Here is a 16,502-nt window from a genome sequence, read left to right as displayed (position 1 = left end):
AACGTGCACCCAGCCCTTATTTCCACAAGTGGAGTTTTCTCATTTCCCCGCTTGTACTGGGATATTACGACCAGTCACGCCTCACCGATTGGCTCTTTGTCCTCCTTAGGGGCAGATAGTAATTTGTATCTACCAATGATAGCCATGCTTCCTGCCCTGAGCCCACCCTCCCTGGAGACTCATGTAAAGCGGATGGAAACAGCAAGACAATTCCATCCCTCAGCGCCTCCGTCTAACACGCATCTTTCTATAAAGCTATTAGAGGGTTAGAGAGATGAGACCACAGCATCCCATTTTCACACAATAAAGGTTGAACATCACTGACATTTAACTATTTGTTATGGATTTTATTTGCTCCGCTCGTATAGTGTGCTTTCTAGACATCTTTATACATTTTGTAGTTTATAGTCACACTGTGTGCACAATCAATTTAAATAAAATTGTAGATGTATTTTCATGTTGAGATGAACATAACTATTGCACAGATTGTGGGGTTTGGCAACTAGTATGCATAAGTAGCTGATTGTAACTGCCATTAGAAAATGCACATGAGCTTTCATTTACCACATAATGTTTTATTCTTTAATTCAGGGCACTCAGTTCGTCTTTTGGGCCAGAAGAAAGATGGAGGCCGGAGATTAGGGGGAGCTAGACTGGACCTTCCCAAGATAAGGAAAAACCCTCTAATTGAAATCATCTCCATTAACACAGGGTAAGTACAGTATTAACTAGCATTGTTCCTGACAGTGTGTATGTGATTCAGAGCTTGAAAGAACCTAAATTATACAGCTTTCTACTGTCATCAGTTTGCTTTGTGTGTTTTGTGTTGCGTAATCTCTGAAGTAGGTACACCATTGTACCTACTTCAAATGTTCAGTAATAGAAACCCTCAATTTCCAGTTGGTAACAATAGCAGTGTATTACAAAAAAGTGTGGAAAGCTCAAATTACTCATTCAATTGCACTGCATCTCGGTCTTTGCCCATTGGGTTACTAATCAAAACATGAAGAAAAATATATCTACAGAAAGAAGAATATGAGGCTTTTCACAAGTAGCAGTCTCTGCATTTGTCTTTACAAGCTCATTTACCATATTAACAAATTGCTTTTCTGTGAATCACTGTATTTAATTACAGTATATGAGAATCGCTTCTGAGAACTATTTCACTGTGTTGCATTGAGTCGACCAACTTCTGGTATCTTTAAACTGGTACATTAGGATGAAAATGCAGCGCACATGTCAGGTTCCTTTCCTGTACTTTTTTTTTTAGAAGTATGGACTTGAAAAAAGTATTGTATTAGAATTATTAAGACTGAAATGTATTTAAAATGGTACATTTTACCAACCAAACCACTTTTGCGCACATGCACGCACAAGCTACATTTTATGGGCTAATTTAATGTTGTTAAAAAATAATCTACAAACCCATGCCCTGTAATCTCAGCGGGCTACTTAAAAGGGGTTTGTACAGACTAATTACATTATTCTTGACCTTCACTGGTTATAATCCATCAGTCATTCCCATGTTCATCTTCAAGGTCCATACTTGAATGATGTCCATCACAAAACAATTAACTAAAGAGATTGTATACACAATGCTTGTTTGTTTTGGTTCCACTTTTATCTTGTATAAAGGCACACATAATTCTTTAGTTTGACACGTTGAGATTTTTTAACAGTTTACTGGTCTTGTGACTTTATTGATTAACTGTTGATTCTCATATCCATTATAACGGAACTCTCAGACTAGACTACCTGCCCTTGGGTTCTGGACTTAAATGTATTACTGCCTAAACACCAGAGACCTTGTTGTTATTAAGAGTGTGACATTGATGCAGCACAAGGAAATTCTCCATCTATAGTAGATTACTATAAATGTCATACTGTATGTATAATTTAGATCTTGAGACAAGATGACTGTTGTCTCTTTCTTTTGTGTGTATGGCTTTATTTTTTATTTTAAGGGGTCATAGCGGCGACAAACAAATCCCCCCTTGTTTTTGTTATTTTATACTGGAAGTCTTTTAGTAGGCTGTTTGGTAACATGAATAACTGCTGTAAATCCAGGCTGAACATCTGCTTTTGCGTAATTTGGTCAGTCATTGGTGTCCCTAATTTGACCAGGCTTTGCTGATATAAAATTATATGTGAGAGAGACAGCGCGTTCTTTATATGCTCTGTTTTTAGATAATCCATTTTAAATCCTCCTCTGAAGTAGTGACATCATTGGTGACATTTGTTAGTGGGCAAAACAAGAGAGATCTTTGTGTGACACGCAAATGCAGAGCAGACCCAACTTCTGCTGCCTCCTGCCTCAAAAAATAATTTTGGAAAGTTGACAAAAGGCATTAGAGGACTCTTTCTTTTAGACAAATGTTACACTGAAGCCATGCTCCAGCATGAAACATTTCCATATTAATTTTCAGTTTGATGTTAATGTCAAATAATGGTAGAGATTCTTAACAGTTATCTTTCTTCCTTTGCAATATCTTAAAACGCATTACTTTGATCAGAGTAAAATGCTAAGAAATACTGAATGACTGCATATTCTATTTGAAGTGTAGAAGATGAAGTTATTTTTGGTTCCAGCCTAGGTGAGGTCCTTGGAAAGGTGGACCCCAAGGTACTAGCTTGAAGACCACTTCCACTGCTTTCCTCCAATGTCCAAGGGGGACGAGGAGGCTTTGGTCTTGGTCTTCATCATATTGATGCGAAGGTTACCTTTGCATCAGTCCACCAGATGTTCTACCTCCACTCTGTCTTTAGACTCACTTGTGCGTCATGCATCCTGCTCTCTAAAAACAGTTTGGTCTAAAGTAACCCAATTATGGATAAAAATTGGACCGATCCACTCTATGGGTTGTTTTATACATCAATATCTGACCAATATTTATGTGTTTTACACTAAAATACCCATTTCTTGACTCAAAGTTGGGTCAAATTGACCCAAGTTGAGGATCGGTCCATTTTTTACCCATAGTTGGGTTATTTTTGACCCAACGATTTTAAGAGCGTGCTACTGCTATCTGCTTCGCAAACTTCGTTATATGACAGCAGAGAAGTCATAGGTCAGTAGTGTGAACAGAAGGGGGCTCAACACATAGCCCTGGAGGGAGCCAGTGCTGAGGTTGATGAAGTAGGATACGGTTGTGGATCCTGACAGTCTGTGATCTGTTAAGTCCAAGACCCAGTCCTCCACTGTGTGATGGTGTTGAATGAGGAGAAATCTAGGAAGACCAGGCGGTCGTAGGACTTCCTGCTTTCTAGTCGTGTTGAGAAAACTTTGAGTCAAGAAATGGGTCTTTTAGTGTAAAACAACTCATAAATATTGGAGCGATTTTTCCTGTAGGCGTACTGGTGAGGGTGGGAGAGTTTTTGATCTTCACCATGATCAGCTTTTCCAAGCACTTCGTGACAATTGGGCTGAGGGCAACCGTTTTATAGTCATTTGCCACTGTGAAGGTATTTGCCAATAGCATGGTGGAGGAAGTGCTTTGGCAAGTTGGGACAGACACTAGTTGGACTGAGGTGTTGAAAATGTGCATTAGCACCACGGTCAGCTGGTGTACACAGTCCCTCAGTATGGACCTGCAGCTATGTGTGGATTAATCCTTTGCAGGGTTCTCCTCACGTCTGTTGGGGATAAGCTGAGGGGCATGTAAATCTGACATAGGGGGTGTTGTTGTTGGGGTCCTCAAAACTGTAGAACTGGTTGAGGGCATCTGGCAGGCAGGGGTCTTCCTTGGATTTAGCCTATGCTCCGAAAATCCAGGTCCATTTCACCTCTAATGACCCTCGGAGAACGTGGAAAGGCTTTAAGTGCATCACAAACTGCATCACCAACTTTTCTGTGCATTTATCTGAAATTGACTTTCTTCAGGCTTCTGTTTGGCTAAAAAAACATCTTAGAGTTCACGGTTGTTGATTTCAGATGCCCATATGTTGGTCAGAGAGGAATAAAAAAACTGTGTAGTCATACTAGCATTTATAATGTTACATTAATACATAATGTTACATAATTATTTTCCTTATTCGTTTATAATTCTTGTATTTTAATTCGGAGTCTACCTGATGCAACTTTTGTCCCGTCATCTTTACTTCTAAGCACAAAAAAACTCACAATGGTATCATGGTGTAGTTATTACAAATAGGGCAACTTCCTGGAAATTAAATTCTGTTCCAATTGATTCAAAATATGACTTTGATTAAGTTGCATATTAATATAATTTGCACCTATTAAATTAGATTAATGTTCCCCTTCCACTAAATCAGTTTTATCCTCACATGGGGGGTAAAAAAAAAAAAAAATCAATGTAGCCTGGCTAACAATCAGAAATATGCCCTGGGCAGTGTATGAAAGAAGTACTGGCAGGTCTTTTTTTCTGGTCCATTAGGAGTTTAGTTGCGTCAACTGACAGCAATTTGGGTAAAAAACAAAACAAACAAAAAATACGTGTCCTTTACCAAACAAAATGTTACCATTAGATCAAATGCACCTTATTTTGCGGTCAATATTACCCTTTAGTCACTGTGATGGATAGATTTTACAAATAAACATAACTGAACATATTTTTTAACAAGCTCAATACTATTAAGCTTGTTGACTGGTTGTGTGGCACACATGCTCTAAATTAGATCATGTTCCCATTTCCAGCATTTCATTTTCAATTGTAGTTGAGCGTTGTTTTTCATGTTGTTTCTCAACATAGCTCCTTCTTGCAAACAGTTATGCCTGAGGGCAGAGTTCATTGCTCAAATAGCCTGCAAGTAAGCTGCAAAAAAAGAAAAAAAGACTTCACTTGTCTTTCTAATGCGCTGTTTTGTGTCCCAGTTTTAGAACACTTGATGCTATTAGCCAAGCTGGTGCTTTTGTATGTGTAAGTATGTGTGTCTGGCCTTAGGGTACTCTTGGGTCTTTTCTTACTCTTACTGCGTTTATCTGTGTGTGCGTGTGTGTGAATGTGTATGTATGTTGTCAGCATCAACAAAAGTCCCTTTGTGAGCAAGCTGAATTGGGATGCTTTAGCATCATAAACCAGGAATTTACAGCCACTCAGTCAGAATGGGTCATTAAATGTGTTGTGTGTTGCTGTTTGTTTGTGTGTACCATTGCCATTGGACTCCAGGCATGAACAAAAAAAAGCCATTTGTTCCACAGTTACAGCTCATTTCATTTCATCAGGCGTCCCTTCCCTTCTCTCTATTTAGTTACATTTTTGTTGGTTATGATCTGTCATATTGCTATTACAAAGCTATAGTCTTGCCTGATCTTCTGCCGTTTACAGCAAAAGACTTGCTTCAATATTTGTGTCCTCTGGGCACACAGGTAGGCAAGCAGGCAGGATATTTTCTCTCATTTCGGGTAAATACAGTTCTCTTGGTCAGCTTCCAGTATGCTCGGTTTTAGAATCCATCCATCCATCCATTTTCTGTACCGCTTGTCCTCACAAGGGTCGCGGGGGTTGCTGGAGCCTATCCCAGCTGGCTTCGGGCAGTAGGCGGGGTACACCCTGTACTGGTTGCCAGCCAATCGCAGGGCACACAGAGACGAACAACCATACTCACAATCACACCTATGGACAATTTGGAGTGTCCAATTCACCTGCCATGCATGTTTTTGGAATGTGGGAGGAAACCGGAGTACCCGGAGAAAACCCACGCAAGCACGGGGAGAACATGCAAACTCCACCCAGGAAGGCCGAAGCCCGGACTTGATCTCACAACCTTTGCACTGGGAGGCGGACGTGCTAACCAGTCAGCCACCGTGCCGCCCACCGTGCCCGGTTTTAGAATCCATTCTTACAATAACGCAATTGTAAGGCTTTAAAGAGGCTGTTTGACAGAAAGTAACATTGTTAACTCAGATAGTATTTTACAGGTGTAAAAAGGTGTTCATCGTTCTAAGTATTAATGAAAGTCAGAAACAATCATTTGTGGTACTCATCTTTAATATGATGACAAGCGATAGACATGACGACAGGGCAGAGGGAGGTTAAATGCTTGTAAAACGAGTTGCCCTCATAAACGAATAAATGGAGCTGGCTTAGCGAGGTAGATTATCTTCTTTTTTTGATTACTTTCGTATTTTGGGTGCATTGTTCACTGCATTGTACGTTGGCCTGATATGCTGCTGAAATGAATGACTTGCATACAATATGTGTTCCTATGTCACAGTGAGTTTATTTTTCAGTTCAGTGGGCATCTATTTTCTTATTGGCTCTTGTCTTTCAATGGTGGCATGTGGAATGGTAATAGCAATTGCATTAATTAGGTTTAGTCAACAACTGTTAAACTGTATTACTTGGGGGTTGAACCAAATCTATGCACATCATTATTCTGATGTTTGCAAACAGTCAACACATGGATTGACTGATATTTTCAATGTACACACATGGACAACATTGTTGGTACCTCTCTGTTAAATTCAAAAGCACTGTCAGAATTTTCTTTCAGTTTTTACTTTTGTCAGTTACAAGTTGTTTAATTTTTTTTTCTTCATTTGGTCCACATGTGTAATATCTACTGAAGGTGTAAAATAAATCCCTCTATTTTGTAGATTGAGAACTGTTTTATTTATTTATTCATTTATTCATTAATTTATTTTTACTTTGAGCTATTGGGTTGCTATTCACAGGAATACAACAAAAAATAACCTTCGAGCTTGTACAACATTTTATCAATTATGTTTACCTCTTTTCACAAGTTGTTTTCTTCTAACCTCCTGACACCATAACACTTAACAGGCACTTATCTCCTTGGCAGTAATAGTAACTATGTCTTTATCAGAAAGCTTTTTCTCTACCAACAAAGTTGCGCTCTGTACAGATTCTGCAACTGTCTACAAAAAAAATAGAATTGAATAGTTTGACTCATTTCTTTCTCTTTTACTTGCTGCTCCATCCTTGAATTATATACTGTATTTGAAAAATAATTGCCATGAATAACCATGCCGAAACACACACAAGGCACGCATTTGCTGTGTAAATACAGCCTTGCAGGGACTTGCTGTAAAAAGTGTTTATTTGCAACGCTGAGTAGAGTTTTGAATTTGTTTGTGTTAGGTCCCACAAGTGTGTTCACTGCAAGTTTCCTGTGATTTCCTTCTGGCCGCCACAACTTCGACAAAGTACAATAATGGGTCTTATCAACCTTGCCGCTGACCTTAACATAGAATTGTGTTAAGCATTGTGACCAAGGTGTAACGTTAACAGTTTTAGCCAGCTGAGAGGGGTAAGTTTGGGGTCACAGACATGCCGAGGAAAAACAATAAACCGTTAGACTCTGAGGCCGAGGGTTAGAAATCCCCTTGAAACCACAGCCACCACACTAATGTTCTCTTTGTCAGTGTTAGAATTATTACCTTAAAAAAAAGTGAAGTAGTTGAAACAATAGCACTTTGACCTGATATGCTGCTGAGGTATTTCTTGCCCTCGTTTAAGCTATTGTGTCACAAGTCAGTGAGATAATAGAAAAAGCTCTGTATCATTGAAATATTTTTTCCCTACGTACAATACAGTAGAACATCCAAATTTGAATGTCCTCAAATTCAGACACATCATAATTAACATCATAATTAATGAAAAAGTCAAATCCATGCCTTGCATAATGTAATGAGAGATCTAAACAAATCAACTCCACGTGTTTCCTTTTCTTTGGCTTAGGTTACTGGTAATGGCAAAGGGAAGCAGTGTCATAATGACCATCAAACCGTAAAAAGGAAGTTATTGCAACATAGGAAAGTGGTAAATGTATCTCTGTCTGAGCTGCTCAGTACAATAATTCAACATCAATAATATTTATTTGGAAGGAATTCATCTCGCAAGCACATTGCAAATTGTCACTTGGTAGATTAATCGCTGTGTTATCAGAATTACAACTATAATATACAGGTAGAACCTTTTACACTTGTTTGACATTTTAAAATGTTTGCAAGCACGATACATGTAGTCGGTTGCCTTTAGAAATATATATTTAATGCTTCTCTCTTCATCTGTAATGAGTAATCAAAAAGAATAATATTTTATTTTTTGCTGTATTTAGTGTATGGGTAAACTGATTTTTACACTTGTATAACGGTTAGCAATTTTAAAATACTACTTTTATTGCACATGTAATAAAAATAATAATGTGTTAGAATATCAACAAATGGGCTCTGTCGTCAGTTTTAGTTTGTTGTTTTCTGTTTGGAGCTCAGTGCAACTTCTTTGATTTTTATGTATTTATTTTTAATAGGTTTTATTTTTGTAGACTGAGACCTGTGCGCTCGGTGTAAAAACGGGCTCAACTTCATTTTGCTGCCGGTGCAAGTCAAGTCTAGTCCGTTTGTTATGTGTTGAGCCTCACTGGGCATTGCGGCGCAGGGAGCTGCCTCACCCCCGACGCACCGGACAATTTTTTTGCGCTCGACGTAAAAACGGCACATCTCCGTTTTCGTGCTGGGGCAAGTCTTGTTTGGCCTGTTTATGAATTTGGTAGTTGCGTGCGCCTCACTGGGCATTCTGGCAGCTGGTCACGCCCCCGGCACATCTGGAAATTTGCTAACAAAAAGTATACTAGATTTTAGACTTGCAAAACCGAGGTCTATCTAGTAGCACAGGCGGTTTAAAGCGATTTTGGTGGATTCGATCAGGGCTCACACAGACGGTCGGCGCTCCACGGACGTGTACGGTAGATTTCATTCGTATATATGATAACAGTGTGGGATGATGATCCCATCATTGTGGAAATCAATTAATTGAGAAGATTATCATCATTACCATCATAAATATATTTTTAGCATCCCACTCACAGTTATGAGTGGTGGGGTCACAGTTGGTGATGCAAGACTGACATAACACACAGCTGACTAAGGGGATATTTTGCAGTTTTCCGGCTGCCAATGTGATGCACGGACCCCAGCGAGTCTGTATCTGTTTCCGCAATGTCAAGCCCGGCATACGCAGGTTTACTGCCCTCCGAGCCTTAGACGGCTCTGATTTTAATGCAAAGGACAGATGCCGCTACAATTGACCAGGAGAACGCTATGTTGCATCCCGCAAAGTTGCCCAATGGCGTAAACGTTCCATTACTCCCATTTCTACTGGCGTAAAATCTACAAAAATATCAAAAGAAAGAAAAACACCTCAATGCAAACAAGTCTTCCAACAAATATGACCATATTGGTCGTTTTACCATGCACGAAAATACGACCACGTAGAGCGTATCCTATGAGAGCAATGATGATAACATTACCGAATGAACAATACTGAGCTCTTAAAACAAAAAAAAACAAAACAAACAAAAAAAAAATTACTGTACAAAGTGTTTTGATGTAAATATCGACTTTAGCGGTGAAATTCGACTCAAGTCGAAATTCGGGTTACATCACCAGTGTAAGAACATAACTCGAGGACTCCATGTAATCAATACTAAAATAATTACTGGCCTGTTAGCTCAGTCAGATAGATGCTCGTCTTCCGTCCAGATGACCCGGGTCCCAGTAACTCTCGTTATGGTTCTGGTTACTATTTTTTCGCTATTTGCACAGCCGATAGGGGTTGTTAAACTACAATACGTAACACTTAAAACCTATGTGGTCGTTTTAATTGGAGATCTGTCTCTGGGAACCCTATTCAAGATGCTTATCATGTAGCAGAGTTGGCATTCTCCTTTCTTTTTGGTCTACTATCCTAAAGGGTCATACAAAGCCAAGCCCAAGAATAGACATTATGTTGACATACTTCAAAAATGTTGGTACTCACGTCAAAGTGTTTTCATGACAATAAAAAAAGGCTCTCAATAAATACAAAGTTGACAAACACAACTGTAAAGGGTGTTTACACAGTCATTTCTGATCACCTATGTCAGAGATTGACAATGCATGTATGCACAATATCGACAGAATCATATTGCATTTGGCACTCCAGCATGTTTTCTATCACACATACACAAATACATTCTCATTTATTTATTTATTTTCACCCAAGACCAACACACAAGAGTAGATTCTGTCACACACCTCCACCTCCTCTGGCAGTGCACCACAGTGGCCTTCCTGATGTTTATCAAACCAATGTATGGGTAGTTTTCAGCTCCACTGGTCTGAACATATTATTCCATTTCCCTCTTTCCCACTGTTTAACACACAAACACACAAATGCATGTTAGACGCACACACAAACGACTCTACCTCCCTCAATCACCAGGAGACCAGGAGGGCTTGTGCTCCCTGCAGTAAATCCAAAAGATTGATGTGTCTCCTTGGACAAAATGAGATTGTATGTCATTACAAGACATTACGCTACAGAACCCCCGAGTAACCGAATTAACACCAGCGTGTCATAGGAAAGCACACTTTACATAAGCACACGCACATTCACACAACAGATTGCGTCGGAGTCTTCGAATATACCAGCTTTCTCGTGTTTCCCCTCCGAGTGTTGACGTTTCCGCAGTGAAGGGAAAGTTGTGAACTTGTTAATTTGACATCAGCACTCCCTTGTCAAGTTGGCTCCTGTAACTTTTGAAGCCATGATGGAATCGTCAGTGGCTGTTGTCTCCTCGTGTTCATTTTGAATGCTGACCATCAGTTTTGACTTACGGTTTGCAGCCCGAGTGGTGAGTCGACAGCAGCAGTGAGGCGACAATGATTTCGGTTTCAGTGAGCTGGTTTTTTTTGATGGGTGACTGTCCCAGCAGGGACTACAGTTTTGTTTTTTTCATCCAGCAAAGTCAAATAAAGCGTGACTGCTTTTTATGTCTTAAAATGATGATTTTGATTCTTTTGGAAGATGCAGAGGTCTGTAGTTTTACCGTGTTACCTTTTTTCATTTTTTTTTCAGCTCACCTCACATGATGCCAAAGAGACAGACGTATCAAACAAATGTAGTGGAACCTCTAAGATTGAACACAATGGTCTCTTTGCTTGTAATCTGACATTTTGCTGAAGTATGATTCTTTGAACGTGTATTATTCTATACGCTGTTCATATTTACAGGACTTGCTCAAACTAACCATGACAGACGTACATCATGTTTGGAAGTCCTCTTCTAAAGTACCATGCAGCAATATGGAGGACTTTAAAATATACGCCTTGTATTGCATCCACAAAATGTTGCCACAGTGACCCTAAACAAGTAAATTACCGTAGTTCGTTCCTAAATACTTGATTTTGAAAGTAACTTTGATTACAAATTACTTTGATAGTTACATTTAGCAAATACCAACAAGGCCTTGCCACTTAATTGGATGTGCATTTATAACAGTGACATTTAAGAATAAAGCTTGTTTTTAATTAAATTAAAAACAAACAAAGACAGTCTTTTCAGACTTTACTTGCTCAAATACATTTTTTAATTAAATCTAACATAGGCATTCTTTCTAGACTTGACTTGACAGAAATCCTTTAAAAAAAAACGTAAAATAAAGGCGATATTTTTATTTGACACATTTAACTATTAATGTTGCAATGGCAAAACTCAACATTTATAATAAACATTGTTTATAAATCAAACAATCATTTGGGGACCTCCTGCACGCACACGTGTGTGGATGTAGTGTTATTGAAGCTAACCTCTGTAGACAGCACAGAGTGCGCAATAAACCTTAACATTTTTGTATTCAGCTGACACAAATTCAAAATAGTGACTGCACGAGAATCTCTGTGTCTCCTTACTCCATTGCTGTTTATGGACACGAGAGTAGTCAGTGTGCTGAAATTGATGATGTCACTCCCTCAGACGATTTGAATATTCCTGCAATGCTTTTCACCATGTTCAAGCTTTAAATACTACATTTCCCCCTACTTATGTGTACTGTAATTTCGAGTACTACAGTGTTAGGAATCAGGTGTTTTTCTATATTTTACTATTCATAGGTTTTACATTAAAATACGCGGTAGAAACAAATATCATACTCAAAAGTAAATTTCATTGATATTAGAAGAGTAACTGTTCCACTTTACTATGCGTCTATGTTACATAGTGTCCAAATAAAGTACGTTGAATGTAAAATAATATACATCTAAAGTAAAATCTCAACATGCTAACCCATTCTGTGGTTATTTAATTGTACACAAACACCATTTTTGTCCTGTAACAATAACCTGACTGATCTAGTAAAAACACCGTCTCGAGGTCTGCCTGCAGTCAAAACAAGAAGTTATGAAAACACGCCGAGGTCCCATGTTGACTTGAGGTTGTGCTCTCTCACACATGCACCCTGCACGTGCTCTCTCTCTGCGAGCCAAAACAACAAGCAAGACTTCTGTAGTCGTCAAAGATCATCTTGTGACCTTTTGTCAAATTCACATGCAGTAGTCCCCCTTCATAGCGTGACTAAATTCATGTACAAAGGCTTGATTGAATAAATTGCGAGCTTTGCTGTATTTGACGCACACACACACACACACACACACACACACACACACACACACACACACACACACATACTTGCCTCTGTGTATTATGAGGACATTTTTTCCAAACCGGTTTAATTGTGTATTACAGGGACACCCCTTTCTGCTAATGCCAGAGAGATGGGACTTGCACCCAAAATTTTTTTTTGGGGTTGTCCAGGAGAATTTCACTTCAAAACTTGAAAAAACTCAACACACGAAAAAAAGAAAAACCTGAAAAAATCCGTAATTGTGAGGACATAGATAATGACCTAAATAAGCCACGCCCATTGCAAAAATGGTAATTATGAGGACCAACTCACATTACAAGGACAAAGTTTACACAACACACAGCAACCATGTCACTGAAGTGATTTGAAAGTTCTGGCATTCTGACTTTACACAAACTAAAATGGCATTGATGTGTAATGACTTACCTGATATAAGGACACATTGTTGTACATAACAATACTGTGAAATGCAAAGTCATACCTGATCTGTCCTAAAATTGTAAGTTTTAACATGGTGCTCATGTTACAACTTACAATTTTAGGACAGACTGAAACTGGTATGTTAATAAAACTGCTTCTTATGTGAACAGGTTATCTAGGTCAAACACAGCTTTGTAATGGATAAGCTCGACATGAAACCAGATGCAAAAGAGTCAGTGAACATTGAACATTTTATTCTTTAAAACATGACTACCTCTCATCTTAAAGGATGAGCAGTTTTCTCATAGCTCATTCCTGAAATACCTTCGGATTTCTGAATTTCTGAAACAGGTTCAATGTAGGAAGTGTCCGAAGTACTGTGAGAATCTGGAACATATTCCTCTGCTAATGAATCCTCACTTGAACTGGATACATCAGCAACCTAATTTTTTAAACGAAAACAATTATTACATACATACATACATACACATATTGTCGCTGTTCTGTGAAAAACACTTCCACCATAGGAGCTACCGGAGAGCAGCCCGCGACCTAAAAATGGAAACGTGTTTTTCACAGGACAGCAATGATATCCATATATACAGTAGATGCACACATACTTATGCATATATACAGTGGCTCTAAAATTAACCTGCCATATGCGGGTTAAAATTCATTTTGGCGGGTGGTCATAAATATTTACTAGCTTTACTTCGCTGTTACTTAGTGATGTTACACTCGAAGTAGAAGCTTGAGAAAAGTGTCGAGCGCTCGCGGCAGAAGTAGCTCCCGCCATTGATGGGCTAATGTGCTAAAGTTAATTTACCAAAGGTCTTCATCATCAAGCAGTTTTGCATTTTTTTTAAACGGGATATGTGCCAGATGCTGGAGCAAACTAGAAAAGCATTTAGAACCTAAAGTTTGTGCACATACTAAAGATTATTATAAATCTAGTCACATTTATTCGAAAGATGAGATGAAGCATTTAACAAGAGGGATAGTTAATATGCTTAATCTATGGCATTGCCCCTAAAACAGATATTGTGTGATACAGTCCTTCAGTTACAGTAGACTTTTCTATTTTACCGAGTCAGACAGTCGTTAAGATTGAGACAATTGCTCAACATTTAGCTGCTTGCAACTAAAGATAAAGGTATAAACATGGGTCATAATTTATCCTCTTGACTAAATTATATTCATTCAATGAAAATGCCTGCACTATTAATTCTGGTTGCGTGAAACAAAGATCCATTGCAGATACAAATAACACAGAAGATAAAATACCCATCATGCCAGTCCATTCTAGTGCAGCGAAAGGTCCAAAACATAAAGCACATTTATCCAAGCTTGATACAAGTAAATTAACTACCTGATGTTTACACTTCTGTTTAAAAAAATAAAATAAAATTGATAGCGAGTTCATCTCTAAAATCCACCATAAATAAATTAATGGGAACAAAAGATCACTACAGTGCATAATCCAAATCACCAAACTGCCAACAAATCTTCAATTTGAGATATTTTTAATGTTGACTTGTAGGAATTTTAGTCCCATACAAGCTTATTGTTGGATACAATATTTTGAACGTCTTGGCAATACACATTGCATAAAAAATTGTTGTGATTATATTTGTTAGTTATATAGTTCAGCCCTAGCATCTACTCTACACTCTTCACTCCTAACGTCTTGCTTCTGAAAACTGATTTCAACATCAATATTCAAAAATAAATCTCGTCACCTGGTCAACTTGGTCTGTGACAGCTACGTCTTCAGCTATGTCTTCAGGTTGTGCTTCAGTTGAAACCTGGTACACATGAAGAGAAAAATACATATAAAATTCAATTCTTAGTAACACGACTGTACCTGTGCATTTACACAGTTACAGTACATACAGAACAATTAATAGGTTAAAGTATTGTAAATGCAAACTCATTTTATTTGCCATTACAAAAATAAATAAATAAATCCTTCTGCACTACAGGTTTGTGTAAATTGGTGACGTCTATTTTTCACAATGAAACAAAAACAAGAAAATACACAGTCCTCAGAGAATCCATACCTGACCAGAGTATGAATTGTATAATAACTCCAAGCCCTCAAAACTTATTTTACAGTCACGGTGTATGAATACACTGTCCTCAGTGTCAGTTATTCACAACTATAACATTGTGAGGACTAAGTATCTGTGAGGGCTGCACAGTATTGACAAAACATGCGACATGGGTGTTTTATACAGTAATGGAGATTATTTCGACATTGAACATGGACCTAAAAAAAAAGGATCTATCTATAGCTATATATTTTTATAATCCAATGAAAAAAAATACACGATAATCCGGAAAAATAAACATGCTCATTGTGATCTAATCTTATCCAATTAAGTTATTTTTTGTTAGTAATGCCCCTCGATACGTTTCTCGTATGGCGATGCGCAATTAAGGTAGTCTCTGATTGGTCAAAGTCAGACTAAAGTATACAATCCAATATTCATTTGTTGCTTGTCTTTGCAATACACATATTGCATGAGCCATTCGTGCGACAAGATATTTTTTTATATATTGTGCCAACGTCTTGCTTCTGAAAAATGTATTTCAACGTCAACATTCAAAAAGAAATCTCGTCACCTGGTCAACTTGGTCTGTGACAGCTACGTCTTCAGTTATGTCTTCAGGTTGTGCTTCAGTTGAAACCTGGTACACATGAAGAGAAAAATACATATAAAATTCAATTCTTAGTAACACACAAGTCTGTACCTGTGCATTTACACAGTTACAGTACATACAGAACAATGAATAGGTTAAAGTATTGTGAATGCAAACACATTTTATTTGCCATTTCAAAAATAAATAATCCGTCAGCACTAATGGTTAGTGTAAATTGGTGATGTCTATTTTTCACAATGAAACAATTAATAGAAAATACACAGTCCTCAGAGTGTCCATACCTGACCAGAGCATGAATTATGAGGACTGTATGTGTAACTCCAAGCCCTGAAAACTTATTTTACATTCGCAGTGTGTAAATACACTGTCCTCAGAGTGTCAGTTATTCACAACTACGACATTGTGAGGACTATGCACCTGCGAGGGCTGCACAGTATTGACAAAACATGCGACATGGGTGTTTTATACAGTGATGGAGATTATTTCGACATGGACCTAAAAAAAAAGATCTATCTATATCTATATATTTTTATAATCCAATGAAAAAAAAATACACGTTAATGCGGAAAAATAAGCATGCTCATTGTGATCTAATCTTATCCAATTAAGTTATTTTTTGTTAGTAATGCCCCTCGATACGGTTCTCGTATGGTGATGTGCAATTAAGGTAGTCTCTGATTGGTCAAAATCAGACTAAAGTATACAATCCAATATTCATTTGTTGCATGTCTTTGCAATTCACCTATTGCATGAGCCATTCGTGCGACAAGATCTTCTTTTTTTTTTATAAATTGTGCAACGTCTTGCTTCTGAAAAATGTATTTCAACATCAACATTCAAAAAGAAATCTTGTCACCTGGTCAACTTGGTCTGTGACAGCTATGTCTTTAGCTATGTCTTCAGGTTGTGCTTCAGTTGAAACCTGGTACACATGAAGAGAAAAATACATATAAAATTAAATTCTTAGTAACACGACTGTACCTGTGCATTTACACAGTTACAGTACATAAAGAACAATGAATAGGTTAAAGTAT

The 16,502-nt window shown here is 38.0% G+C and overlaps 1 protein-coding gene across 1 annotated transcript in view; it reads left to right on the top strand.

Annotated features, from left to right (window-relative positions):
* cdkal1 (CDK5 regulatory subunit associated protein 1-like 1) overlaps window positions 1-16,502 on the top strand; it is a 225,274-nt gene that overhangs the window by 72,130 nt on the left and 136,642 nt on the right. Inside the window, exon 7 of the mRNA XM_086079570.1 lies at window positions 592-712. Coding sequence (XP_085935696.1) covers window positions 592-712 — 121 coding nt within the window. The remainder of the gene's footprint in view (window positions 1-591; window positions 713-16,502) is intronic.

This window comes from Leptonotus elevatus, chromosome 6, assembly GCF_054856555.1.
Source record: "Leptonotus elevatus isolate MCC_2025b chromosome 6, RoL_Lele_1.0, whole genome shotgun sequence".
Classification (NCBI taxonomy): Eukaryota; Metazoa; Chordata; class Actinopteri; order Syngnathiformes; family Syngnathidae; genus Leptonotus; species Leptonotus elevatus.
This window is presented reverse-complemented; position numbering and strand designations above follow the sequence as displayed.